Source organism: Hippichthys cyanospilos, chromosome 11, assembly GCF_059441005.1.
Source record: "Hippichthys cyanospilos isolate Australia breed blue-spotted pipefish chromosome 11, RoL_Hcya_1.0, whole genome shotgun sequence".
Lineage (NCBI taxonomy): Eukaryota > Metazoa > Chordata > Actinopteri > Syngnathiformes > Syngnathidae > Hippichthys > Hippichthys cyanospilos.
This window is the reverse complement of record NC_142379.1, coordinates 8,475,569-8,501,045: the sequence shown is the minus strand read 5'-3', so window position 1 is coordinate 8,501,045 and position 25,477 is coordinate 8,475,569. Positions and strand designations below refer to the sequence as shown.

At 38.5% G+C, this 25,477-nt stretch overlaps 2 protein-coding genes across 2 annotated transcripts; one reads left to right on the top strand and one right to left on the bottom strand.

The window, feature by feature from the left end:
• Window positions 1–46: 46 nt before the first annotated feature.
• Window positions 47–13,085, bottom strand: nlrx1 (NLR family member X1). Its single transcript, XM_088428380.1, has 12 exons — window positions 12,936–13,085; window positions 12,531–12,597; window positions 11,340–11,452; window positions 10,129–10,519; window positions 8,434–8,665; window positions 6,811–7,978; window positions 5,895–6,078; window positions 5,528–5,623; window positions 4,741–4,827; window positions 3,631–3,882; window positions 3,281–3,491; window positions 47–1,677 (listed from the first exon to the last, which is right to left on the bottom strand). Exons 2-12 carry the CDS (start codon window positions 12,548–12,550, stop codon window positions 1,540–1,542), a joined length of 2,892 nt encoding a protein of 963 aa, XP_088284506.1. The 5' UTR covers window positions 12,551–12,597; window positions 12,936–13,085; the 3' UTR covers window positions 47–1,539.
• A 1,202-nt stretch (window positions 13,086–14,287) lies between these two features.
• On the top strand, window positions 14,288–25,203 carry efhd1 (EF-hand domain family, member D1). Its single transcript, XM_088428224.1, has 4 exons — window positions 14,288–14,676; window positions 19,784–19,931; window positions 21,241–21,375; window positions 21,804–25,203. The coding sequence occupies exons 1-4, from the start codon at window positions 14,393–14,395 to the stop codon at window positions 21,936–21,938; spliced, it is 702 nt and encodes a 233-aa protein (XP_088284350.1). The 5' UTR covers window positions 14,288–14,392; the 3' UTR covers window positions 21,939–25,203.
• Window positions 25,204–25,477: the final 274 nt, after the last annotated feature.

The following is a 25,477-nucleotide window of genomic DNA, read 5'->3' as shown; positions in this document are numbered from 1 at the left end:
AAACAGCTGAATATCTCAAATGACTTTGAACCCCCCCCCCCCCCTTTTTTTTTAAACATATTCTATTTTTCCAACAAGGCAAAATTGGTCATAGCATAACATTTGCTGAAGGGTGCCAAAAAAATTAAATATCAATGGAAAGTCCTTTCTTTTCAGAAAAAAAAGTTTTAAAAAGTGAAAGTTCTATTGACATTAGTTCGCTACATACCAAGTGAAATATTTCATGCCTATGATTTAATTTGAATGATTATGGGAAAATATAAACAAAGCCAATATTTGACAAAATTAGTATACATTATGACACTAATTGCCATAATATTCAAAATTTAAACAAATAAAGGCTTGAAATATTTCATTTTTTTATGTGGTGAACAAAAATACTGATTAAAGTCTCTTTGAAACAAATAATTTCAATAAATGGGAGTTTCCTTCAATATTTACATTTTTTGGTAACCCACATGCACAGTAAAAGACGGAAATTAAAATTCTATATCAGACAATTTGTTGTTTTTTTTAAACACAGTCACACTACTGTGTCATTAGTCAACATATGAAATGAAATACAAATAAGGAAGTATTGCACCACTGTTAATCCAACCTCTGCTATAACAAATTAATGACAAGTAAATGAAGCCTCTTGAACCATTCTTGATATATTTTTTTGCTCCTCTAGATGGCACTCTTGGTTCAAAGATGCAGTGCAAATCCAATGCAATTTCATTGCATTAGCTTAATCTTTAAACCCGTAGCACATCTAGAGAAGTAAAAAAAAAATAAAAAATACAAGTGATTCATGAGGCTTCATTTTCACAACATTATCAGAAATGTCTATGCTAATAGTAAAACACACAAAAAATACCACTTAAATTAAAAAAAATACTAAGGCTGAAGGAAACATTCTATGTGGTTGCTAATCCACAGGATGACACAAAAACAAACTTCAGAAAACTATATTGCATCTGCTTTTAGTGACAAACATTAGCTTAGTTAAACAACAAAAATATCTAATTTCGCTTTTAAATGAATTTAAAATGATTTATTTTGACATCCAAAAAGTGCCAATTGTGTGTGCTGTCTTTCCCTTAATGGCAAACATAACTATTTTTAATATAACATTTAACACATGATCATATGACTCCTGTCTCGATATTGTAGACATTTTTGCTTTTGTTTTTTTTTGTGGCGAAATGTTTCACTTCCTCAGACAGCTGACTTCATGTGGCTCTCACATGAGCAACACGTTTTTTTTTAATGATATGCTGTACAAACCCGCTTCAACAGACAGCCAAATATTGATCCAGCTGAGAGCTGCTAATTCTTTGCAGTCTTTTGAACTTTTTGTAAAGGCTGAAATGCAAATCATTTATTAAATCCACTTCTCGACTCTAAGCCTCTTTTTTTTTGACGCATTCATGGATATTAAGTAACTGTCAACTAAAAGTCATGGCACACACATGCGTGCTCGACTGCAGGGCCACACCTAGTGGAGACTTGCATCATGAATAAGAAAATGAGCATATCTTGCGGTTACTTATTGGCTCATGCAGATGGAGGAGGTGTGTCTTTCTCCAGCATCCGTAGCGTTTGTCGAACGCCTTTCTCCACCCTTCGGAAATGAAGCTTTTTCCAGAGGCTCTGTTGCTGTTGACGACCCCACTCCAGATCCCTGAGGAACACCTGCACACAAGGCGACTGCATGACTGGGAATGACAAATTAAATCACATCGCCTTATTAAAACACAATCAAACTCAGGAATTTCAACTCTCTCAATCACGTAAACAACTGCAATAAGTTTGAAAACTGACCCAATGACATTGTTGACTTTCTGTGCAGATTTTAACTTCAAAATACAGATGAACCTTTTTATTTTGCAATACTTCTTTTTTTCATTGGGGGCAATGTGCCCCTATTCTTTATGAAATATGCATACTGTGTTGGATATGGCACAAAATAAAGATACTCGGGGTCCCAGGTTAGTCCAGTAAGTGAGTATTGTGCTACCCTTTACAGGAAGAAACTGATAAATTCACTTGTATGAAAAATTGCCACACTATTTCATCTGAACTCGTTGGAGTGATGACTAATATTTTGACACTCTCAGCTAAAAATGAAAGTCAGGTCAAGTTCAGGGCTTGTGGAACTTACTCATGAAGGAAAACCATCCTGACAGGAGGATCGTGCTACCTTTTTGACTGTTTTCTTTGATCCACTTATTTGAATGAGTTACGCGTTTTGCAAATAGGAATTATTGCGTCCAAATTGTGTACCAAAGTGACTGCAGATTTTAGAATTTAGAAGCCTGTCATTTAGTATGAGTCATCAAAAAAGGGTCACGACAAAGAAGAGTTTTCTTGCCGTTTTACAAGTCACACCAACTTCTATATTTTCACTTAAAGAATCTAGTTTAGTATTCATATGTATCATTGCTACTGTTTGTAAACTTAATATGTAAACCGATTTAGCAAGGAATCACAAAAGGGAACTAGCTATAATCAATCAGAATTACTGTACATGAAAATGTTCACTAATTTGCACTCACAGTTTTTAAAGTAAATAAAAATCTATGTTCATAAATATACATGTATGCTTTTTTAATACAGTAGTAGGAAGATTTTCAAGCTGACCAATTATGGTCACCCCTGCTGTGTGTCAGCTACCAACTCGATGAGTTGTGTTGACTGGAAGTACTGTACTGTAAAACTGACACTACACCCCGCTGCATCTATTCCAGGAATGACCTCTCGACATATGGATATTTTGGTCAGCATGTTTGTAGGTGAGAGCAGGCGTTGGACGTAGAATGGGCAATGGGTAACACCAGGCTTATTATTGGGCACAGGGGATAATTGAAAAATTGTAAAATGATGATGAATGTTTAGTTTATTCAGTTTGGATTGTTTGTGGGTGTTTTGTTTATTTACAATTTGTTGCACAAAACTCAACAGTATTTTTAGTATAGTTCCCTACTGGACCCCCATGGATATGTATGTGCTGCATGTATAAAATACATGTTTCTTTTCAAATTGAGAGCAAATTAACTGGAACACGTTACGACTCGCTAAATGGGTTATAGTGACTAAAAAATGCATTATTAGGTTTTAAAGGGATGCGCATTGTCATTAGTGGAAGTTTTTTTTAGAAGGTGAACCAGAAATAAAACTGATGGTTACACGATGTAAATTATGAAATTGTTCAGTAAAATACATATACATACCATCCCAAATGTAATTCCAAAATTGAATAAATCAGACAAGAATGCTGCAGCACTGAATAGTTTACCTTAAGCTGCTGTTTAACACGCTCCCTGTCCCAGGATGATGCGTTCTCACGAATGACACTGAGAATGGGGTGCCAGTCCTCTGAGAGGTCAGAACCCTCAGTGACGGCGGCCAGGACCCTGACCCGCCGCCCACTGCCGTTGTGGCTCTTGGGAATACCTCGGACATACAGCGACTGCTTGCCAACATCACTCAGAGGGTTTAAGTACAAACTGCACAAACACATAGAAACCAGAATTTTAATGAAAACAGTGTTTTGGGGTACAACGATGCCTCTTAACCCGTGCGCACACATTTTGCAAGTGAGAATGCTTGCGAAAATGTTGCTTGAACTAGTTGGACTTTACTTACTGCAAAGTGTGAATGCTGGGATGTTCTCTGCAAACATCCACTAGGGCCAGAGCTGCATTGTCTCCGATGTTGTTGTATGCAACGTTGACCTCCTCAAGTCCAGTGTGCTGCTGAAGCCTCTCAGCCAGCTCCAGGGCACCTTGGTCTCCCAGTCCGGTGTGCATCAGGGATAGATGTCTCAAGGACTGGTTCTCTGGAAGAGCCTCCAGGAGATGGCAGGCTCCAGCGTCTAGCAGTGGGTTGTCACATAGTCTATAATAGTAAACAGGGAGTGAGTGAGTGAGACATTTATGCGACGTAATTCATGTTCAAGGGGGAAATTGAGACAGTGATGTCATGTTGACAAATTGTGGCCCCTGTACAATGTTGAATATAGTAAGGAACTTATGATAAAAAAGTAACCAGAAGTCAACATGATCAGACGCAAAACACATCAATCTGGAGTTCTCTTAATTTGTCCAACAATCCATTTTCTATAGTTATGAAACCTAGGAACTACATTTATAGGGGGACATTTCTAGGCATATTCAGTCACTTCAGAAGATAGATAAAACATTTGCAGTGAGAATGTGCATCCACATAAAACAACAAAATAATGGCATACACCAATTTCCAAATGAGTCAACATAACACAATTTAGCAATGTATTCCTTTATGCCTCCAATTAATTTGCTCTTAATTTGAAAAGAACACCTTACTGTTCCTGTCACAGCTTTTGAAAAGCATTAAATTAGACATGATAATACCTGAGGAAAGCCTGTTGAAATCTCATATACTAACTGAAGTGCCGTCGTTTGAGAACCACTGCCCTCCAGTACAGTACGACTGTACTCATTAACGTTGACGTTGTAAACATTTATGGTATTTTGACAAACATTAAATAGCCGTGTAGTCTTGAGTACATTTTCTCATTGGAACAAAGATGCAATTTGTGCAAAACATGCTTCATTTGTCATGCCTTGCACCAAGATACTTTATCCTATTGCAAAACATAATATAGTAATTTGACAAAAGGTTGTACATCTTTCCTCATAATTGACTGTTTGATAGATTGAGGGACTTGATGCCACCACTTAAAAAACAAAGAAATGTGTAAAAGGTTTGTCTTACTGTAGCACTCTAACACAACTTTTGGAGTCTAGTAGTAGATCTCTCAAGAAGATGCAGGAGTCGGGCCCGAGGCTATTAAACTGCAGACTGAGGACAACAGAGACAGGCTTGGACAAAAATCACAAACCAACACAGCAAATCCATGCTGACTGCTTGGCGAGGATCATCACAGGTCAAGTAGTAACCCAGATAGTGTAGTGCCTATTATTTTGGATCGCTATCGTAATTGATGTTATCATAAACATGTATTGAAAATGTACAGTTCTTGTACATTTAAAATCTTCGGTGAATGTATTTTTTTTCTTATGGTCATCATCTGGGTTACTGATTAACAAGTGAAGAAACACACACTGAACAAAAACAAAGAGATACTCAATTTATTTAGCCATTTTCAGCAGTAAAAAAATGAATGGTTTTGTCTCTGGTCCGTGCAACAGGGCTCATAAAAGCCGATCAAACATGCTCAGAGCTCCAAACTGGTGAGCCTTACCTGGTCGCTACTTGAACGTTGATCACGTAACAACAAGCAGGGAAACAAGTGCTTTTAAAGATATTAACTGTACATGAAAAATGATCTGTTTATCAAATTATAAGAAACGTCTTATTTCTACTTCTGAAACGGCTAAATAAGTCTAGTACGCTATACCTTTAATTATTTGTTAGTGTACATCTGAAAAAACTCAAGCATAAAAAAACTAAACAAAATTAGAGCATTCCCAGGCAGCTAAATGCATCAAAATCTTCTTTGCAACACCAAAAAACAGAAAGGTTCCTGAGTTTCTCTTACTTGAGATGTCGAGTGTGTCTAAAGGCAGGTGATAGCGTCTGAAGCATGTCCCGAGTTAGGAGACAGGAGGAGAGGTCCAACTCTTCCAGTTGATAACTACAACATGACACCAATCGTATTTCTTTAAATATTGTTTTGATTGTAGTTCACATTTGTGCTGGATTGCACAGTATCTACACTGGTATTTAGTGATTGGACTGTTTTGTACAGTATGGGCAACGTGTGTTTTATAAAATAATAAACAATCCCACCAGCATTGCATGTGAATTACATCGAGTATTTAAGATCCGGAACAAAAACTGCGTTTGCCACATTTTGGAACCCAATGTGGTCGGCAAGAAAAAAAAAAACGCAATCCCTGCCTTACCTTGGAGGGGCGCAAGAGAGCACAGAACTCAACACAAAGCATTTGAGTGAGGTCATGCGGATGTTGTGGAGCCGTATGGTTCTGATTGAGGCCAGGACCTCTGCAGTTAGTCGGGGATTTTGAAACTCGTATAGAAGCACCAACAGATCCATCAACTCCTCTGGTGGCTGAGGCTTGTTGATTTCTGGTTTAAAAAAAAACATACACATATTCACTCTGCTAGCTACATGTGCTATGATTAGCTGCGTGAACTAATTAAATCTTAAAGACGTGCTTATACGTCTTTGCAGTCTAGCATTCAGTGTATAGTATCATTAAGTAATTTTATATTTTTTGTCCTTTTATACTAAAGTAATCAATTAAGTACTAGAAGTACTAACAATCACTTAGGTACGTTAGTACTTGAAGTAATCAATTACTTTAGTACTTAATTACCTACTAAAAGTACTGATTACCCTCATATATAAAGTAAGAAATTATATTAGTCCTTTTTAGTTCTTAGATGTAATTGATTACTACTGTGTGAATTCTGACTTTATCCTCACAATACTCACTTAAAGTGAGTTATTCTCAGAATCCTAACTTTAAAGTTACAATTTTGACATATATTTATGATTTAAGTGATGACTGAATCACCTTCCATAGAATTCTGAATTTCAAGTGAGAATTCTGATAATAAAGTCAATTATTCTGAGAATAAAGTCAGTGATTCTTAGAATAAAGTCAGAATTTGGACTTTGTGATTCTGAGAATCAAGTCAATATTCTGACTTCAAAGAGAGAATCATGAGCATTTTAAGCAAACGAAAATACTTCAGAATCTCTAGAACCCATCATTCAAATCGTGTTTCAGCCACTCAATAATTCCACAGTCATTTGGTGTGTTGTAACGGTACAGAACGTAGGAAACATGTTACCTCGAACAAGGTATTTCCGAAGAGCTCTGGTGATCTGAGCCACAGTGGAACTCTGGATGGTACATCCCAGCTGCTGAAGAAGGACCCGGTTGCCATAATGCAAGAGTCCACCCATGAAGATGGGGTACAGTTCAAAAGGCTGACCCTCAGTCTGTTGTTTTAACGGTGGCCCATGCACCCCCAAGAGGCTTTGCTCCACCTGATCTAGAACGTCCTCATTTTGACTATCCTCCTGGCGGAACAGCTCAGCGGCCATGGTCCTGGCAATGTTTCCCTTGTTTCGAGTACTGATTCTCTCATAAAGCTTTGGGAAAAGCTTGAGTAAGTTGAAGACCGCGAAGATTCTGAGCGGGATGAACTTGGAAAAGATATTGACGATGGCGCTAACGTCCTCAGTCGCCTGACCAATGGCCACCGACACCTGCTTGGTTAGTTTCTCCAAAGCTGATTTATTCTCCCCCAGGACCACGTAGAGTGCGGCCAGGTACTCCTGCATGGCGGGAACCGCGAATACATATCGCCTCTCGTCATGCTCACAGAGCTCCGTGGGTAAATGCTTGCAACTTTCCACACAGGGAGCCAGAAAAAAGTCGAGCACGTCAGTTCTGAAAACAGCCAGCTGACGCAACTCCTCGTCCGTCTTGGTCTTCCCGCCGATCCACTGCTCCAGCTCATCCTCCGAGAACGAGGTGCGTTTGTACGTCACGCCTTCGTACGCCAGTTTGCCGACCGTGCGGACAACATACAGCATCAAGGAACTATGGAGATCCTGACTAGGCCCGCTTGCCGCCGTAGCTTTGCCCAGTACCTCCCCTCCAAAGTTGAGCCTGAGGAAACTGGTGTAGATGCCTGTCAGCGTGCGGATGGGTGCCATGGCGTCGGTGAAATGCAGGAAGTGCAAGGTGGCGCATGTCAGCCAGCAGTAAGAAGGCAGAAAGCAGGCAGCGGCCAGCTGGCTCTCCCGCTGGAGATTGAGGTAAAGCAACTCGACGAGAGCCTGGGCGTCGTGTGCCGCCGCGGTTTTTCCACTCTGCTGCAGGAGGCGGCTGGTAAAGTAGGCACGCTGGCGGTTTGGGTCGTTGAAGCCGCAGATCTGCGCGTAGCGACTCACGTATTTTGTAGGGATGCGATCCAAGGCTGACAGTCTGGTGGTCACTAAAACACTGGCCTGGGAAACATAAAACATTTTCCGAATCCATCCTGATAAAATTTGGTAAATGAAGCCTGAAGACACACTTTAGATACTTTGGATGAATTAGATGAAATGGCAATTAAAATCATTTCGATTGCCTTTACCTTTAAATCAAGAGCACCATTTGATTGCCTTTACCTTTAAATCAAGAGCACCATTTGAGGAATGTAAAAAAAGTAGCTACGTTTTATAGTATTGGTGTTGAAATATCAGAGCACTTCAATTCAGAGTATAATAACGGCACTAATACTAGTAGTTTTATGAGTTACTGATATCAGTGTTTACCTAAATGAACCATCCATTCAAATTTTATCGCTCAATGTGAATTAAACTGTACATTTAAGATAATTGAAGAATTGAAAATCATTCCAAAGAAATTTAATTTTCATGCACGTTGCATTTGGGTTGTGACATTTTCTACATTGATTTACCTCAGGGAGGAGGTACTTGCGGAGAAGGTTGACCACCACAGCACCAGCAGGCAGCGCCTCATTTGGGTCACTGCAAAGCTCTGTGGAGCCAATTCGGAAGTCAAGTTTCATCTTTTCCATCCCATTGAATAAGAAGAGAACATCTTTGGCCTGGTGGCCCTCCCCACTCAGCAGAGGGTTTTTTTTCAAGTGGAGGTACTTCCTGCTGACCAGATCTCTCAAAGACGCAACCCTGCCCAAAATCAATCCCAAACGAAAAACATCAAAACAGTGACATTGGTAGGTAAAGTCAGAAAACAAGAAATAGCAAAAACTATATGATAGTGTGTGAATAAACCATTAAGATTCCATCCATGTCATCATCATTTACTCAGTGTTAGTAGGGTTAAATGAGGTGATTTGTCAAACTGATATGAATGATTCAGTTAGAAAAGAGTTATGTATATAAAATCCTTTCTCAATTAAGTCTATGGTTAAAGGTTTAATCTTTGACGGTAATCCCGTATGCGACCGAAACACGACATGTTTGATAATTGAATTTAACTGCTCAGAACATATATAAATTACGTTTTCAAAACAAACTAGTCCAAATACCTTTTCAGTGGCATGTTCACAAAAATGGTTATGAGAATTTTAACGCTTGGGAAAATGAACAATTCATTGATTATTTAATTATTTAGTTATTCATTATTTTATTTACTTATAATGTTCAATAATGGATTCTTAATGGTAGACTTTGACTTTGGAATTTACCTGTGGAATAATCATCATCCCACATGATTATTTGCTCACGTCTAAAATTGTCAAGCTGCATTAAAGGTTTTTAAAGTGAATAATGCCTTTTGTCTTTTTCCGTAAACGTTCAGCCAAGGTAAATATTGTTTCTCAATATGGGCATTTCTCGACCATTTTTGGGGTGCTACACACAGAAATTAAGTCGCAGAAGACATCAAATTTAAGATTTTTTTTTGTAATACATGCCCTTGTTATACAAGCTACAGAAATGCATTCGCGTACATACTTTGTTTAAATGTAATATTTTAACAACAAATTTACATCAAGGCTCCCCTCCCTCTCCCCGTAATGGCTTGATCCAATGTTTTGGAAGAGTTAGCTGACTTTTTTTTTCCCAGCAAGAAAACATTTCAGGTGATCAAACACAGCACCATTGTCCTCTGTTTGAATTGGAACGAGAGAAGCGAGCTACGCGTTTTGTGCGTGTGTTCATGTTAAAGGCAGACAAATTCAAGCTTACAGATTGGCTTCTTATGACCCAAGGCTTCTCTTTAAAAAATGCAGGCATGAAATTGCGCTATTTACAAAATGGTCACGTTTTTTTACAAAGTACCAAATGTGAGAGTATTTAAAGTTTGACTTGACTGTAAATATTCCTCGAGGCTCATCAGTCAGGCACTACTTTTGTTTTATTACTAGTCGTGTCATACACGCAAAGCAATTGGAACGACTTTATTACAAAACACACACATTTTGTATTGCTCATCATGTTCAGGATTACAAAGAAACTGCAGCCAATCCCTAGTTTATCTCGAGAAAGGTGGGGTCCTTCCTTTTCTGCTCACTAGTTAATCACAGGAATTTACGCTCACATCTATGGACTACTCCCAAAAATTGTAAGTTGTACCCAGAAATATTATACACAATCATTTCAACTCACATTAAAAAAACATTTCTTACTTAGTCAGCTCACCAAGGTCCTCGCAAGAAAAGGGAATCAGCAGTTTGAAGTCAGTCAGCGTGGTTCCAGCACACCAATCCAGCACCAGCTTTCGCACAACCGTGCTTTTACCTGTTCCTACCGCCCCGTACAGCAGCACGTTGAGTCCTCTGTTCTCACGCTGGGCTTCGTTCATTTCAAAAAGCTGCTCCACAGTCACAGAAGGGTCGGAGGAAGCCTGGGTTTTCAGCGGGGAGCTGAGGATACCCGCTCTTTCCTCCGGCTTCCTCTCCAGAATCAGTGGATCCACGTGCATTGTCTCTGGGCTGAAGTAGCCCCCAAATTGCTTCTCCTCCTGGGGAAGATGACTGAACCATAGTAACAGCTTCCTCTTGTGGATTTCAGTTGCATCTACAAAATATATAAAACACGTTTGTTTGTATAAGTGTATGTATTGTTTGTATAAGCATATCTCCTAGTTTTCAGACTCAGAAATCATTTTAGCTGAGATATAGAGAGCGCATGTTAATGATGACTGAATATCTGGATTTAATGCATTAGAATGCTGCCCACATCATTAAAGTTAACGGGCCAAACTCGACCCATGATTTAAAACAGCCTGAAAATAGTTAAAAATGCTAGTTATCACCCAATATTGTTTTTCACCTCATAGATAATTTAACAGTAGTAGTAGTAGTCAGTTTCATGAAAACTGTTAATTCTGTTTTTGCTCCCACAGACCTTTTATCTTCCAATTTACCACCTGTTTTTTTTTATTATAAAACTTAATGAAAATACTAATTACATTTCCTATAGTGATAAAATGAGCAATTGTATAATCTATGTTATAATTGAATATATGCACCACCTCTCACGCCCATTTGAAAAAAATCTATTAATTTTTTAAAAAATTCAAAATGGTTAAGAATAGAAAAAAAATTGTGGCGTTGTGGTTCAAAACTTTTGATAAAGACAAAAAATTCATTATCTTTTCATAAAACCAATTTTATTTTACTCAGGATTTTAAGTGTAAAGTAGGTTAAAAAAAATGCCACAGATATGTATACAACCCAGATGTAAATTTCAGGAAATAAAAAAATGAAAATTTGCCCTGTTGTTTAGCCCAATGTATTTTTTTTAAATAACATACCAAAGCGTTATTAGTCAATTTTACTTAAATGTTATCCACTTTATTACAATGTATCACTTTATTACAAAATGATCTGTTCACCTGGTTCAATTGCAGTAGAGCAGAACTTCCTGCAGTAAAATCCAGCCCCTGGGTAGAGACAAACATCTGCTCTCCTCTTCCACTTCCAAAATACAAAAAAGTGACTCAACTGTCTGGAGAAAAAAAACACACACACATCCTGATCATTCTGGTCAGTTCAGCAGAAAATAATTGTTCATACATTTGATAGGACGCTTCACTCCCTTAACCAGAAATGTCAGGTCCATATCTTGACACATGCTGTTCTTGACAGTAAATCTGATTCGCTATGATTATGTTTCACATCAGGCACATACATGCACAGATACATCCTGAGTGACATTCTAGCACCAAACTTTTTGGCCTTGGCTGATCTATAGTACACACAGGCCACGTGAAAAGAGGTGTGTAATTGTGTTAAAAGAAACACTACGACTTTTGTTGTTTCTAAATTGTATGAATAATTATGGCAATAAATTTGGATGCATCTATTGTCTTGAGCTTGTTCTTCCAAAACGTCTATGCACATGGCTGCTTCACATAATGCTTAGCAGCTGAAAACAGCTGCCAATGTCCTGCCTGCAGGTTGAAACAGGTATATTAACATACCTGAGGCATTGACTGTTGGATTTACAAGAGCTTGCAAAATTACCACTTTTTTTATTTAACTAAAGCCTCCTCAATGCTGCCCTTTAAAAACATGCACTGATTGTCTTCTATAACCATGAGGATTGTCATTAATATAATGCATACCATCGCACTTTATATGCTATCAAATATCAGCACTTCAACTGACTCCCACGAAAACCAGACCCATTCATGCACAGACACTGAAAAAATCATCTTCAAGACAGCTGTCACGCTTGTAAAGTCAGACAGGTCTGTACACTTACGTACGTGTATTTATTAAAAGATTATGGGTTGGATTTGTGCAAGATCCACACGAGAGCAAGTCTCACGAAAATGTGCTCAGTGTGCATGAATGAAAATCAGAAAAATATGTTTTTTCCCCTTTTATTGCAAAAAACATCAGATATAGCAGGATTGAGTGTTTACTGCTTTTTAAACTTTAATTCTAACTAACGAGTTTCCAGAGTTTTCAGAATTCACGTCAGTGCAGTGTTTCGTTTGTCAGTCAAGAAAAGGAGCTCCACAACTCAGCAACAAGCAAAATAACGTTACCTGTGAAAGTTGTACATCATTATAACTTACCGCTGTAGCGAGGAGCTCATCCTTCTGGTCTTCTACAGTGCCAACGGAAAATGCATGCAGATGTTAACTGTACGGAAAAAATACAAGGTACAGCAACGTTAAACAACCAAATGAATATTTAATCCCGAATAAATATATTGTACACTGCTTCATAAAACACATTTACACGTCTTCTGACATTTACACCTCTCTTTACCTGCAGTCATTTCCCCCGTTATAACACGACGCTTTTTTTCCCCTCTCACGCCCCCAAAAAATCCGATTTCGCTTTTGCGATAAGGTCATTGACATGTAAATGACCTTCTTATTGACCGTGTTTACATTAACAACTGGTGGGCGTAAAGCACAGTAAAATAAAGCGGCAGCTCGAATATTTTATATGTATATGTAGTCACAATGTCTTACCGTTATTTTCTTTGTCTGCAGCAGAAGTAGAATTCAGTAGCTATTGTTAAAGAAATGCCATTCATTTAATTGTTTTCCTCCATCTCAGTTGTCTTGACTGAATCAAATGAACGAAGTCCTGAAAGTGTGATTCAGTGTCATTAGCTTTTCTGGAAGGAAGTGCCTTTATTGTACATCCGAAAGAGATGCTTCAAAATAAAACTGAATGTCAACGCTAAACCACACTTTTTGAAGAAGTCAACGACGATTTTTTTTTTTTTTTTTTGCTGTCAGAAGCTGGTTTTATGCAGTGGTGAGGCAGCAATCTAGCCATAACATTTATGGTGGCGTATATCGACTTGATTGAGATTTTTTTTTTTAAAGTGATGAAACTGATAATATTTAATGACTTCATATTTGTATGTACAGTGCTGTCTCATTTCAATTTTGCGAGTAAATTGTAGTAATTACGAAAAAGTTGTTAAATCATCGTGAAGAAATTTCAGTGTACATTCAGCCCAAATACAAATACGAAAGTACATAAAGAACACCAACTAATGAGACAAAGTATAGTTCATGCACAAGGCAACTCAATGTACTTCACATTAAAACACAACACAAACAAGCAATTGCAAACACAGCAAATATAAAACAAAAGTAGCTCACCAAAATGCAGAAGAGGTAAAAAAAAAAAGACTAAAAGTACGTGAGAACGTTTTTAAAAAAGAGACAAAAATACCACCAAGTAAATCAACAAATTTTTTAGAAGTTAATTTTGCTTCTAAAGTTGAATGAGCGTTTTTCACGTGTTAGGAAGTGGGAAATGTGTACATTTTTATTTCAAAATAATGTTCACAAAATAATTTATTTGAATTGGTATATTTATAAAATCTTTACAGCAGATAAACCAATATGTTATTATTTTTTAATGATTCTTGTTATCATGCTTATTATTATATTATTAACTAGCCTTGCGGGCCTAGGAAATATAATTTTTAGTTTATTCCGCTGAACAATGAATGGCTGTTCTCGCAAAAGGCACCTGGGTAACAGTTCGGATACCTTTGGTGTAAAGCCTTAATATACTAATTACAACCAAGTTATAATTTATCAAACACAAATTCCCTTACTTTTCATGCCATGCTTACATGTGAAGTATGATTTGTAAGGTGAAGTAATTCTAACAAACCATTATTTTCCCTAAATTGTTGAATAGTAGCATTATTGGCTGTATTGTACATCAAATTTTTTGGTAATATAATTTATGTTGATATCATCTATTATGCGTTTACTCGGTTCCTGTTTCCACTAACGCAATATTGCTAGCGCACTTTATTTTGAAGCACACGAGCGGAAATTGCTTGCGTCAGGTGGGCGGGAGACACGCAATTTGACAGTAGCTCTACTAGCGGATCCCAAGCTCCACATTCTTTCGAGGTGTGACAATCAGTCGTAGCGAGCAACGTCCCCGAAACAGTATGGCGTCGGAAGAGCTCGCTAAGAAGCTACAGTCACGCCTGGCCGCATCGGAGGAGGCCGAGCAGAGGCCGGAGCCTGACGAGACCATCGTCACGGCCACGAATTACGAATCCGAGGCAGCATGTTGCGACACTTCGTCCGAGCTGTCCGCTAAACTCAACCGTCGGCTGGACATCAACGAGGGCAACGCTCCCCCTCGGGCTAGCCGCGTCTTCAACCCCTACACGGAATTCAAGGAGTTCTCACGGAAGCAGATTAAAGACATGGAGGTGATGTTTAAGAGGTAAGATTCGAGCCTTCGGTCCTGACATTTGGCCAGGAGCGCGCCGAACTTGTCGTGCGGATTGAGACGAATGAGCCGTGGAAGCTCGTGATAAGATTATGATGGAGATGCTGACGCGTCGCCCCCAGGTGAAAACACATGGCTCTTTGATTGCGTTAATTCCTCATTTGCTCGGTAGGTGCAGGCCTACTCTCACGTGTGCCTAACATGGAGCCTTCACTTCCAATTTTTTAAGGTTTGGTTCTTTGTGGCATTGTGTCGCAGTCGCAATAGACCGGGGACGGCAACCCATAGTGTCGATAGAGCCATATAGAACCAAAACAACAACAAATCTACCGGGAGCCGCAAAAAAATGGAAAGCCTGATTATGATGGCAAATGTTTATATTAGCCCTACAATCAAAATGAGGCTTCGTGATTAAATCTTTATTTTTCCTGCAGGCATCCAGTAGACTCGACTGACTGCTGCACGGTGGTGCTTTAAGTTGAACTTCCATAAGAATATTAATGTTATGTTTTTCTGCATTGTTTGTTGTCAACAAAACAAACAAACAAAAAACCAACAATAATATCCCTGTCATTCCAAATATATACTGACATACATCTGAAATCTCTTTATGAATTGCCTTTTTTTTTTTTTTTTTTTAAATGCGCCTATTACATTTTTGTGTTCTTACCCGTTTGATATGACTTCTGTTTGCGGGTATTGACAGTTTCTCAACATCAGGCATGTAAGATACTTTTGTTATTCGAGAACTTATTACAAAGCAAACATGCAGGCATCTTTCCACATTGGCAATGAAAGCAAATGATTTGATCCAAGAACATTATAATCCTCTAGTCTATTTTCCTCTCTTTTCATTTGGGCTCTATGGTGCAAATCTTGCCCAATTTATTTGACCGAAATGGTGAAATTGAATGTTTATTCTACTAATTTTTCTTTTTTCCATTTTTATACATTTTTTGAAAAGCTCCAGTGAGCTTCTAGGGCTGGTGTGCAACAATTGTATTAATGGTCAAAGTAATCGTGTTAGCTGGGAGCAAAAAAAAAGTCTCCTACTAAGTGACTGAATTAATGAGGCTAATTACGTCACATTCTGGCCAAACAGTAGGGGGTTGAGCGGTGATTTGGGTAATTTGGGGACATTACACTTGGGAGATAGGCATCGGTAGCATTTAGACTCCCAGCACGTCTGTTAGTCATTTCCTCTTTTTATTCTGAACTGTCGACTTTAAAAGCAGAACTAAAGGCAAAAAAAAAAAAAAATAGAGTAAAATTAATATCCTGAAGTGTCATTATTACCTGGAAGGGGGTTTACTTGCTGCCTTGATCTCTGTTTCCCGAATTGTTGTAGTTGCTGCTAAGTGTGTTTTGTTTGATTGTTTTTGGAATTTCAAATTGGGTCATTAAAATGAAGAAATGTCTTATTTTAAATTGACATCTGTTTGACAAAGCAACTTGTATTGATGATGATGGAAGAGAGAGAGGGACAGAGAGCCATGTAGAGACAGGTACAGATCCCTTTGGAGGCTTAGTTTTTATTCGCATTGAGTAAAGACTTGTGCTGTCAAGTGATTTTACAAAATAATCGCAAAATCAATCATGATTAGTCACATTTTCAACAATTATTTTGTACGTGGCTTGTAACAGCTATTTACTTAAGGAAAGAAAAAAGAAAAACTTAAAAGTCATCCTAACTGGGGTCGTGGGCATGCTGGAGCCTATCCTGCCTGCTTTAGTGCAATAGGCCGGGCACAGCCAGGGTATACACAAACAAACAACCTTTCACACACACAAACACACCTAAGTTCAATTTAGAGTGTCTAATATACCTACTACTCTGCCTGTTTTTGGTATGTGGGAGGAAAGAGGAGTAATAAAATGGAGAAAAAAACATGAAGGCACAGGGACAACATGCAAACTCTACACAGGAAGGTTTGAGCTTGAAATGAATCTATCCATATCTGAGGCGAAGGTGCTTACCATTCTGATTCTTTTTAATATAAAATACAACAGTTGAACAAAACTACCCAATTTTACTCAGTTGCAGACATTTTTTTTTTCTAAAAGAAACATGACTGCCCCCATCTGGGTGGCACTCACCATGTAATTTAAATAGCAATTACTAGACGTACAAATATATATAAAAATACATGTTGGTCGGATAGAACACATTTATTTACACCTGATTGAAATTTATTGTGGGTTTCTAAATGAATGATGGTCTATAAATGACATATTGTCTCTTTAAAGCCATTAGTGATGCTGCAGCCACAATCGTGAATGCAAAATGAGCACACAGTGACCGTGTTTTGAAATGTGCAGACACTAGTAATGTTTCACCAGTACAGTTTAATTATTAATAGCTGACGGTATCATGACCTGGTATACAGTTGTATGCTTTGGAAGGCTTGGCTATTCACATCCCAACATGAATGAATTCATGAAATGTAAGTGATAGTCAATGCCAAAAGCAGTTATCAATACCGTACATAATTCCAAACATTTTTTAGTCCACTTATTTTTTCAAAAAACCTGCTCTATTGTGCAAAAAATGATTCCATTGGTGGTGCTGTTCAAGGCTGAAATACCACAGAATATCAGTAACCTTTGATCAGCCAATACAATAAAACATAATTTGGGTGGGGGGGAAAAAAAAAACCTGGCGTGACATGCTAAATTAAGTTTTATTAATACAAAATATGTTGTCGCAGGTCAGAAAAAAGCCCAACTTGAGAAAAATATAAAAACACCATGAATTGTAGGCGTGAAGAATTCTATTTCAGCATTTTTCTTTGTAATGGAAACAGCCATGTGTACGCATAACAGTTTAGCTTTGTTTGGAGGGGGTTCTAAAAATGTCACATAATGTAGTATCAAATGTCACTATTCAGAACAGAAGCTTGGGTGTTGCTTACAAATTGTATAATGACAGTCTCAATGCTCTTTCTTTTCCCACCAAAATGTAATTTGACAATGCTTTGCGTCATCGCATTGTCGCGCAGAAGATTTTCAAGCTATTTTAGAAACTGGGTTTGTGGGACGAAAGTATGATCACGGGATTAAACATGCGGCATTTCAACCCCGATGCCCTGATGCTAATTTACTTTTGCTCCGAGCTTAACGCTTGTGGTTAGTCAAATGATGATGACTGCTCTTGAGAAGACTGGTTTTATTGTTTTGTTTTCCACTGGATTGCTCTTGCATAAACAATGCAGGGCGCCCGGAGTGTCCTTATTGGATACTGTAGATATGCTGTCACAAAGCAGGCTTAGTTCTCCCACTGCATACAGTTTAGTTTCAAGACATTGAGGATATTTAGTTACTTTTGTCTCAAATTCCTTTACTATTTGTCTGCACTTAGCCTTACACATTACACATTCCCAGGGGACAGCCAACACCCAGTGACCTATTTTTCTTCAGCAAACTGTTTTCTTTATGGTTTAATTTAGATATTTATTTGGCCTTTTCTTTGTAATGGGACCTGTACAATGATGTACTGTGTAGTTTGAGCAAAACATACAAGTTGATTGCAAGAGTTTTGCACGTTTTTCTGAAACTAGTGTTGTTGTGCCATAGGCTCAGGCATCTATCATTAAAAAGGAAAATTAAAACAGTGAGTCTCACTACAGCCTATTTCAGGCAGTAGCATACAGTAATCATCGTTAAGTGTTTGAAAACACACCCACACACACACATGCTCGTAATACAAAGTCAAGCCTGTTTTCTAGGCATTGGACATAGTCCTCAAATAAACTCTTTTGGGTACTGGCCATTTCTTGATGTCACAGGATACTGATGTGTGGCCATTGGCGGAAGATTGCTAGGGAATGTGGGCCCTTTGTGTGCTTTGTGGGCCCCTGGCATCCCAGAAAAGGAAACCAAAGAAAGGGGTTGTTGTCTCTCATGGACACGTCATTCCAAGGGAAGGGACCACTTGGGCTCATTAGGACCCCTCCACACACTACTGATAACAATGTCCATTTAACGAGACAACATAAGAAAGTACACATGGTAACGTGGGAAATCCCAACCAAAGCGACTTATTAATTCAGTCGAATTGGACCCCTATGAATCGATTGATCAATCCGTTTCTTAAGATAGGCCGATAAGGTGCACCTGTGAACAACAAAGATACATTGCTCTGAAAAAGTCCCAGCTCTCAAAGCGGACAAATTTGCTAACATCAGATTTTTACCGCCCTATCTCAGCACACCCTTTGAGCGCTAAGCAGTTTTATTGTTTTTTAATCCAATGGAAACTGTTGCTATATTTGGCAGTTGTTGGAACAAATGTTGAATTGTGACATACCAGTAAATACAGCTGCTGCCAAATAAAGATTATAGTGTATAGCTGAACCCGAGTCTTTAAATCTTGTATAAACCATAATCTGGGAAGAATGAATGCCATCCTAATTGTTTTCTACTGGACATTTCTAAATGAAAACCCCCGCCCTCATGGACCTTTAAAAATCATTGAATCAAACAATGACTTGTTCCTGGTGGCGGCAGATAAGCTCGGTCAACAAGCCAAACTAGTACACATGCGTGAACAGCTGCTCAAAAGCTTCTAAAAATACATGTACTATAAGACATGAGGCTCATGGCACACCCACTTGGTGAAAACAGCTGGCTCCTAGAACCTACTTTGTGATATCACGTCTTGTTCGGGCAACAATCCCCTTTCCACTTAAGGTTGATTTTGGTAAGGCTGAAACACTTTTGTGTTGTGGCACGCACACGGTTGATTCAACAGAATGTTACTTTGCCCTTGAGGGATTAAAGATAGTGGGAGATGTGCGGCCACTATTCTGTTTGCCGCCTGCTGACTGATAGTAAATCATGAATACAGTTTAGCCTTTTAAAACTGTACAAGACAGAATTCACGCAGACTCTCTTGTGCCAATCGGTTGCTATGCTTTGCTGGGTATCAACAGGTCTGTAACTTTGTCTTAGTTGGGATGTTGGATCGCAATACCAGTTTGAGTATTCTGCTCTTGAGTAGTCACAGATACCAGTAATCCTTTTGATGCACAACATTTCCCAATAATTAATAGAATCTTGTACTTCAGGCTCATTTCCATAAGTGAAACTGACTATGTTTCCAGGTATGACACTGGTAAAGATGGCTTCATCGACCTCATGGAGCTCAAGCTGATGATGGAGAAGCTGGGGGCTCCACAGACTCATCTGGGCCTTAAGAACATGATCAAAGAGGTGGATGAGGACTTTGATGGAAAACTGAGCTTTCGAGAGGTCAGCACGCTCGTACACGCAGTTGTCTGTTAAATGCATGAATGTCTGGATTTGCCTTCCCATCAAATCACAGTTTGAAATTGACGTTTCGTGGACAGTAAACGGGACTGCAACTCTGCTTATTAATCAGGCAGAACAACGTTCTTCAATAGCTTCCCTTAAATAGGCTTGGGTGAGAAACCAATGAAGCTTGGCAGTACCTATTTTTTTAACCAGTAGGCTTGCTAACATTGACATCCTAATTCACTGCAGCAAATGTAAACAATGCCATTTTAACAGAACAAGAAAACATTGAAAACAAATGTCCCTCTTTGATGTAGTACTGTACCGTATGTGGAAAGTGCACATTTGTGAGTCATCTACCGTATTTTCCGCTCCAGATTATAAGGTGCACCTTCAGTGAATGGCTTGCTTCAAATTCTTCAAAATTGGAGCATATATAGTATATAAAAATTTCAAACAAGGTGTGATTAAAAAAAATAATTATAAAAGTATCTTTATAACTGAAATGTAGAGGTAAAAATTGAGAATAATTTACATGGCGAGTATTTTCTTTTTTGACCCTCTAAATTGAAAACGCACAGTTTATGCACTGTTTAAGGCGCACAGGATTATAAGGCGCACTGTCAGCTTTTGAGAATTTCTAAGGCTTTTAGGTGTGCCTAATAGTGCGTAAAATACGGTATGTAAACCCTTCTTCAACTGACCAAAACTATTTGATTTAATGTTGCACCAGGCACAGTGGAAGACTGCTTAGCACATCCGCCTCACATGCGGTGGTCGTGGGTTCAATTCCGGCTCTGTCCTTCCAGAGTGGAGTTCACATGTTCTTCCTGTGCCCGCATTGATTTTATCCGGGTACTCCGGTTTCTTCCCACATTTCCAAAAACATGCATGGAAGGTCTATAAGACACTCCAAATTGCCCGTAGGTCTGTTTGTGAGTATGAATGATTGTTCGTCTCTGTGCCCCCCGCGAATGGTTGGCACCCAGTTCAGGGTGTACCCCTCCTGCTGCCGAAAGACCGTTGAGATAGCGATTAAGAAAATGGATGGATTGATGGATGTTGTGCCATCATTATCAACAAAAACCATAAGCTTGATCAAATTTCAAATAACCAAGAATGAAGTTGATGGTAACCATAAAATGAAGTGACTGACTGGAGGCCTGAAATAATGGCCACCATAATCACTCTCGATACCATCTGTATCTCTCATCTCTTTGTCTAACTTTGACGTACCACAGAGCCAGACGCACTAGTCGCAACCTACAGCGCATAAAAAAATGAACTATTGTTCACTTTCCCACAGTTTTTGTTGATCTTCCGGAGAGCGGCAGCAGGGGAACTGCAAGAAGAAAGCGGCCTAATGGCACTGGCCAGGCTGTCCGAAATCAACGTCTCCACGGAGGGAGTGAGTGGAGCCAAAGACTTTTTTGAAGCTAAGGTACGTTGTCTTCTACTCAGCCAGGTGGGTCATGTGTCGTGCAAGTCAGGTTATATGCTTGATTGAAAACAGGAGTCAGAGCTACTGAGGATTTTCTGATCCTGCCATATTTTCCTTTTGACCCTCTTAAGCTCTCTTACACCTCATTTTATGCCCTTCTATGGAAATAGGCAGGGAGCTTATGATTTGCTGACTCGGTGGATTACGCTGGGATTCTTTGTGAAAGAAGAAGTGGGACTATTTCGACCATATACTTAGAAACGCATAACGTATTCTCAAAGTTCATTTCTTTTCAATTCTAAATTGGGGGTGGAGCAGGGTAGTTATTGTACACTACTCTACAAAATCTTAAGAAATAAGCACCTTGCACAAAGGCCTGGAAATAATAACAATTAAAATGCAAAGTAATTGTGTGTGTGTGTTTCTAGATGCAGGCACTGTCTGCAGGCAGCAAGTTTGAGGCTGAGATCAGAGAGGAGAAAGAAGAACGCAAGAAACAGGAAGTGGAGAAAAAAGAGAGGCAAGCCGCCTTCAAACAGCTGCAATCTGCTTTCTGCTCATGACGCTGAACAGGAAGCGCCCGGCAATCCTGAAAATGCACATTCAGTCCGACCGAGTCCGATTTGAGAAGTACATTCACATTACTTACCGTAGTCAAAGAAAAATGCTCAGAATTTGGCACTTTATCGCAAAGTCACGTAAATATTTGAGCGACATCATTCTGATTAATTGTATTTAATAATCGAAAGGTAGATGCACTACATCAAAAGAGAAAACAAATAGGGACCAGTCCAAAGGTGTGTGAGCCTATTGCATTTTCACCCTTGAGTCCAAAATTTCCATGTTGTTGTGTATTCCGTAAACACTGAACAGTATATGTTGTCTTGCATCCCCCTCATTGGCTTCAGTCTACTCTGTGTTGGGTGTGGTGTTCCAATTTGGTCATGTTGTTTCACTCATTTATTACTGTTATTATTATTGTTTTTTTTTTAATGCTATTCAAATGTGTGTATTAGAGAGAAATATTCAGTTTGTTTGAGTGTGTTTCAAAACAAAATTGCATGATAATATTGCTCACGTTGATAAAGGAGGACGTTGACTTTTGGGTATGACATAAAGGCCCAAGTCATTTTGACATCACGACTTTCCACCTTTGAAATTAAATTATGACTAAATATATATTCCATATGATAAAACTAAAGAAATGACTCAGGCGGTTGTTTTTAGATAGCACCTGTGAGCAGTTATTCCAAATCATACTGTTGAATTAATGTAAAGAAAATGTTGTTTTGGGCATTCCATTGTGTACTCAACATTCAAATTTGGATTTGCTTTCCTTCCATGAATATTGGCAGCATTTCTTTTTTTTTCCTTACGGTGACATGACAAGAACGATAGCACTGTGCCAATGTTTGCTTGACAATGGAATCGGGAGGGAGTTGCGATATCTTTGCACAGAGAAGGTTGCTCTTAAAGTGGAAGTCAATTGCGATAGTTTATTTACAATACGTTTTTTTGCACCTCACAAGTCCAAGCACAGCATTCTGGTGAATGATAAATTTGTGGAATATAGATCATGCTGCCATTTGTTTTTTATCCATCTAAGGATGTGGCCATATTGCCACTTGCTGTCCCGGTTGCTCAGGGCTCATGTAACAACCAATCACAGGCCATCTGTTGTCTGATTTTGATCACGTGACGTTATCAAGCTGAGCACTTTGGAATTGTGACATTCATTGTTTTTGGGTTGCAAAATGGAACATATTGTAAAGAATACATTTCTTAAAGAACAGACTTCCCCTATAAAAAGATGCAGCAGCTCAAGATTTTTTTTTAATACAATAAATGGCGCATAGTTTCAAATTGTTTGCTTCTGGGTAGCCAATGTCTTCTGTTTCTATGACAACCAAGGTTACTCCGCTGCAAAAAAAAAAAGACATTGGTGTTTATCACTGCATCACATTCATTCCCAAAAAGTATTTGTGAGCCTTTGAGATTAAATTGTTTATCAGAGTGCATGTTCATTCCAAAATCAAAACTGCACTTTTTATTTTTTTCGTTTTGTAAATCTTGAACACGTTTTAAAATAATTAAGGTCCAAGAATTGATCAACCTTCCTGCATTTATCAACTATTCTTGGCAGCTTTCTTGTCTTAAGTTTACGAGGATTTTGCATCGGCGGTGGCTTGTCCGGACTAGCAAGGCCTTCGTTTACAATCTTCATGAAATAGGAATATTTTTTTTTCCGCTTTTTTCTTGAATTTGAAGCATTTCTCCTGGTGACACAGCTTCCAATACGCGTGTTGGATTCGACGTCTTATTTTCCAATCATGATGATTTTAATAGCTGCTAGCTGCCACGCAGTAATGCTTGCATTTTTTTTACCCTCTTGATTTGGTGCGCAGAACTGAACTGTCAGTAGCCATCTGCATACAGTACATTCATACATTTAACATTTTTATTCGCCAATCGCTAATGGACAGTTAAGGAAATTGAATGGGTTGTGAAGGTTCTTTACAGATCAGTTTAAGGTGGAGTTTTTCAGAAGAAGCTATTCTGGTTGAGGAGAGATAATAGCACACTTTTTTTTTGTATTATTGGTTCCTATAATTGTGATATCGTAGTGGTGGTACACATAAGTCCCCTCCTGAAGGCCCAGCTACCTTTTGAATAGCCCGTCACTGATTTGTAGTAAAGTGTGAAGTTTTCTCATTTTGTGTTTGGTGTATTTTGTGGTATATATATGTTTTTAGACATTGAGGTGTGTCAAAATGTATCATTTCACATTTCATTTCTCGCAAAATTGAATGCAGTTGACCAAATGTGTAGCGATACCCGCTCAAGATGCAGGAAAAAATAAGTAGCCAAGTATTTCACCCTTTAAGACTGCCTCATTCCGGTTAAAAATATGCAGTTAGGCTTTGGTCATGAGACTATGGAATCTGATGTTTTGAAAAATTTCAGTTAGCGCATCACGGAGTGATAAACTATAGTACTGTATTTTTTTCACCCTTTTTTTAGCCTCTTGAAATAATTTTGGGTTGAGTTGAGGGAGGATGTGTTTTTCACAAAAATGATCCACCGTTCATCAGCTGGGTGGGTCAATGGGGAAACGGCTTTTATAACGATAACATTTGGGCCGGGGCTACTGCACTTGTTGAAACAACATAATATTTTCGAGTAACTTTGTGCCATAACTGGAAACGTAGCCTCTAAAGTAATGCATTTCGTTTTGTGCGTAATTCAAAAGCTCAGAATGTGTGTTTCAAAAGTCATCTTGAAACGCGTTCATGTATTTTGCTGTCCGTTTCCGCCCCGCTGTCATCGCTCCGTCCCTCTTTCCCATCATTGCTGCAATGACGTACTCGTGTAAAGTCCATTTGAGTATTTACTTGCAGAAAGATGTGACATACCAGTGGACTGGACATTTTTAACATTCAAGGTGAAAGCAACACTGTGGAGCACACTCAAAGATGCAACTTTATTCTATCACTAGCCACAACATCATGCATGATAGAAAAGCAGTAAAGTACAACACAAAAAAGCAGCGACATCGTAAAATGACAGTAAAGGCTCAAGGGATCTTGAACTTTAATTCTCTAGTTGCATGTTGTACTTGATGACTACTGTTTATCACTTGTGTGTATTGTTGTTGAAAAATGACCATGTATTTTTTCATAGATTAAATCGTATATATATATAATTTGTTTTAGCAGAGGCTTATAAATTGCCAAACATAAAAATGATCAGTGAAATATATTTTTGCGCATCTGAAAATATATTATGTAATCACACTTCCTAAAATAAATAAAAGACTAAAACCACTAATATGATGGAGTGAATCAGTCTCATTATTTACAGTCAGTACCATTATTATTAAAATGACACATGTATGTACACATACACTGTATGTCTATCTCTATCTATCTATCTATCTATCTATCTATCTATCTATATCTAATCTAATGTGTGTGTATATGTGTAAAATTAGACATTGTTTCCTGCAAATCAAATCAAATGCCTCCAATTTGGGGAAAATCCTAGAATTCTGATAGCTTATTGAGTCTCGTTTGTATCATACAGTGTCCAATGTGTTGTTTCG